The sequence below is a fragment of the Megalops cyprinoides genome, chromosome 6 (assembly GCF_013368585.1).
Source record: "Megalops cyprinoides isolate fMegCyp1 chromosome 6, fMegCyp1.pri, whole genome shotgun sequence".
Lineage (NCBI taxonomy): Eukaryota > Metazoa > Chordata > Actinopteri > Elopiformes > Megalopidae > Megalops > Megalops cyprinoides.
In genome coordinates, this window is record NC_050588.1 from 19,444,573 (window position 1) to 19,449,038 (window position 4,466).

General features: G+C 47.9%; 1 protein-coding gene across 1 annotated transcript; it reads left to right on the forward strand.

Annotated features, from left to right (window-relative positions):
- The first annotated feature begins 430 nt into the window (after positions 1 to 430).
- On the forward strand, positions 431 to 3,195 carry snai1a (snail family zinc finger 1a). The gene is made up of 3 exons (XM_036532161.1): positions 431 to 513; positions 1,236 to 1,724; positions 2,947 to 3,195. Exons 1-3 carry the CDS (start codon positions 438 to 440, stop codon positions 3,129 to 3,131), a joined length of 750 nt encoding a protein of 249 aa, XP_036388054.1. The 5' UTR covers positions 431 to 437; the 3' UTR covers positions 3,132 to 3,195.
- The last annotated feature ends 1,271 nt before the right edge of the window (positions 3,196 to 4,466 follow it).

Here is a 4,466-nt window from a genome sequence, read left to right on the forward strand (position 1 = left end):
TCAGGGCACCTGTTTTGGTAAACCAGCATGGACTGTGACGCGTTCCAGTGCTTCGATTGCTGTAGGCTGTGTTTGGGCGGAGAGAGAGAGGGTTGCGTATCATTCGCAGTGTCCGTCAGGCGTCTGTACCAGAGAGAAGACTGCAAACAAACAGAACGTCATCGATGCATGTGTGTGGTGTGGTCTCTGCGGCGAGTTAGGAAATAATTCGCAATATTTTGTACATACCGACTGGATTTCGTTTTTTCCAAGAAAAAAAAAAAAACTATTCACTCTACGCCCGCACCCAACATGAATTTGTAGACTGGTGGCGTTCCTCTTTGCAGCACCACTTCTAAAAAACGGAGCCTTGCTTTGCAGTCTGAAAACTCAACGTGGGAACTAAAAAAAAAAAAGATAAATTCATCTGGGAGTTAAACTGAACATAATCGATAGAAATGCCTCGATCTTTCCTCGTAAAGAAGTATTTTACGAGCAAAAGGCCGAATTACAGCGAATTGGAAGACCAGAGTGGTAAGTCAGTCAATAACGAATAACGTATAAAAAAACTGAAGATTTTTCGGTAGCGACTTAAGTTCGTTCACACCCCTACTTTCATAATTATTTATTTATGTTGGTGTTTGTGTAAGACAAACATCATCCACACGAATGACAAGCGAATAACTGTTTACTGAGGAGTTGATAAGGACTACAGTACTAGATTTACAAAAGTTCGTAAGAATTCCGTAGTATCTGAATTCAGTGCGTTATGTAGGCCTGTCTTTAAAATTGTGTTGGTGGTATCGTTGCCTCCAATAAGACCCGTAAGCTATACATAGCCTTCATTGACCGGGCACCTCGTGACAAAGAGAGGAAATGGCTGCGGTTTCTGTCTACGGACTAAGTGACTTAAGTTAATAAAGAATGACATTTTCAAAGTTGTGTCGAGGATGTCTCCAGTTGTTTGTAATAAAACATCTAAATATAAATGGAACTCTTTAGTCCTTATTAAATAGGTTTTACTCAAACCAGCAGCGGTGAGATGTAGACCACCGTGTCCCTCAGATTACAGGGGGCAGTAGTTAAATAAACACATCAGGGAAATTTCTTTGGACATTCAGTCTGCGCATTGCAGTTACATCTTGTTTTCAGGAATATATTTATTTGGCTCTGCGCGACGCTGTGCTGTATGAGGGTAATTGTCATAAAGATGGTGAGAGGTAAGGTATAAACTGATCTGTTTCCCCCTTCCTCAGACTCCACAGGTCTGCCAGAGAGGCCTCCACTGGCTGAGCTGCCAGCAGCGGTCAATGGTACCAGTCTGCTGTGGAACCTGACTCTCCTGCCGGACCTCTGCATCCCAGCATCAGCGATTGCCCCGTCCACTGCGGCACCCCTGGACCTTAGCTCCCCCTCCAGCAGCAGCAGTGAGGAGGACGAGGGGCGCACGTCAGACCCCCCGAGCCCCGAGCCCACTGGCCGTTACGGGTGCCCCCATTGCAACAAGAGCTATAGCAGCGCTGCCGCGTTGTCCCGCCACCGGCTGTCCCACAGCAGGGTGGGGGAGAAGGGCTCCCCCGCTGCCCGTCCAGCCTTCCGCTGCAAGCACTGCCCCAAGGAGTACAACAGCCTGGGGGCCTTGAAGATGCACATCCGCTCGCACACGTTGCCCTGCGTCTGCACCACCTGTGGGAAGGCCTTCTCCAGACCCTGGCTGCTGCGTGGCCACATCCGCACACACACCGGTCAGTACCTGAGAGGGAGAGGGTCCTTAATGCCACTGTAGAGGTGAAACCAGCCTGGCTCATTATACCCCTTTCCCACGGCTGAGCTGGAACCGGCCTGGCTCATTATACCCCTCTTCTGCTCTGGAGAGAGGCAATAATTGCAGAAGGTTGCAGGTTGAAATTTAGGGTGGGGCACGGCTGTTATACCTTTGAGCAAGGAGTTTCTCCGGAACTGCTTCAGGAAATATCCAGCTGTATAAATGGATCGTATGTTAAACATATCGTGGTCAGTGATAAGGGCATCGCCTAAGCTAATAAAAATCAGGTGGAGAGGGGCGAGAGGTTAGCTCCATTGGGAGAGGCTGTTACATGAACCGATTAGTTGATTAGTTCAGCATCAGTGTGATGGTGTTTAGGATCACAGGGATGACTTCTTTGTAGCTTTGTTATTCATTGACGATCCTTTGTGTAAAGGCCCCATCGACAGTGAGTCTCAGAGCAATCTTATCTCTCCTCCTGTGTGCCACCGTGACCAGGGATAACGGTGTGAGAAAGGGGACAAAGAGCATTGGGGAGCTCCTGGCTTATCAGCGCTTTCTCAAAACCTTGGTCATCAGCTGGGAATGTTGGTTCTATTTTGTGTGGATTTGTGGTGCTCTGCTGTGTGACTACATTCACTGGTTGAATCTATTCAAAGCACTCTCTTTTAGCTACTTGTTAAACATTCGGTACCTCTGGCTTTATTTATTAATTTATAAGGCAAATGCAAATGCTCTAATCTACAGTGGCTTATGACTGTCATTACAGGAAAAATAATTAAACACAAGTCACAAGAGCAACAGCAGCATTGGCATATATACAGAATAGGGCTGCAATGTGGTGTAGTCAGAAAGGAGCTTGTCCAATCCAGAAGTTCATTTCCCATGTGGGGAATTGCAATTGTATCACTGTAGCTTACTAAATAATGCTAAGGGGATAGTCTGCAAAATTCTAAGCTGTGTAAGTTGCTCTATATAAGGGTGTCTGATAGATGAATCAATAATCATATTAACTATGATAGCAAATATGTTAGTTGTACAGTTTGTATCAAGGTGATGAAGTGCTGAGATAGTAGTATATGACTGTACTAGTAAGAGGTTGGAAATACCTGCCCCAGGCAGATGACATTAACCTACACATTTTCATGTAGGATAAGTGCAGCCCTGACAGTTCCCTCTGTCGTTCCCTGTGTTTCTATCAGGCGAGCGGCCGTTCTCCTGCCCCCACTGCGACCGCGCCTTCGCCGATCGCTCCAACCTGCGCGCCCACCTGCAGACGCACGCAGAGGTGAAGAGGTACCACTGCGGCACCTGCTCCCGAAGCTTCAGCCGCATGTCCCTGCTGCACAAGCACAACAGCGCTGGCTGCGTCCCCACCCCTGTCTGAAGCGCCAAACTCTCAGGGAGAGACACACGCACACACACACACACACACACGCACACGCACGCGCACGCACACACACGCACACGCACACGCACGCACACGCACGCGCACACACACGCACACGCACGCACACGCACACACACACACACACACACACACACAGACAGTCCCCCACCCTCCGCTCCATCTCAGGCTTCCTGCTCGCTCACTTTTAAAGTGGGTCTGATTCACACCTTTTCACACCTTGGTGCTCGCTGATACGTCAGGGTCTCACTTTTAAGCGATGGACTTTTTCATTTTGAAACGGACAGAGAACAACCATACTACCTAAGAGCAGGTTAGGTGGAGTACTTTTGCAGAGTCCACAGGGAAAGAAGCATTCACCTTCACTCAGAGCTCTCTTTTTTCTCTTTTTTGCTGTTTTTTGGGGATGCAAGCCATGTAGCCATGTAGGGAATTAAAGAGGAAGAACATAATAAGAGGAAAAGAAAGTGCAAACTTCTTCTTGGGTGAATGAAGAGGAATGTGGTTGTTTTTTTTTTTTTTGTGAAGGAGCCATCAAGGGATTGTTTTTCCCCTCTAACTTCCACAGATGGTGGTGGATAGACAGTAGAGAGCATGCTTTCTCTCACAGTGTTTGCATGGAAGGGCTGTCGAGCTGGTTTTGGATGGGAGTTCAGGGTGTGTATATTACTGCTTTCCCAGGGATCCCTGCACTGTCAAATGGCCTGGCACTGTGGCCCTGATGCAGCTGCTGGTAGTTGGGGGGGAGGAGGGACATCTCTACGCATATCCAGCAATGTATTGAGACAGCTGTCCTCATGCTGGCAGGTGCAGTGGCTCTGACCGTCAGTGCACCACAAACAGGTGACCCCCCCACCCCCCCACCGCACAACTGTCCTACCAGCCCCAAGACAAACAAGCAAGCACAAGTGATACAGCACAAAGATCCTGGAATGGGCTGTGGGGCTGGGGTAGTGGTGGAGGGAGATGGGTGGGCAGCAGTACCTCCTGTTCTGGCCATGACCAAAATCAGCTGATGAGTTGATGAGAACTGAACCAGGTCTGGACTGTCTTTGCTGAAAAAGCAACTTTAATTTCAGTGCTGTTATTTCAAGGGTGATATAGCCAAATTATTCAGTGCACTTGAGTGGATCACCAAATAGCATTTGAAGTTTTCTTCTAATACTTAAATGAATGCACAGGGGACAAGAAAGGAGTGAGTATCGCAGTCTCAAAAACAGAAGCCATTCTTTGAAGTACCTCAGTTGATATGCCATGTCTGATACCATTCCCCAAACCAAAAAATGTGCCTTATCTCAGCTGGTAATTGTTTGC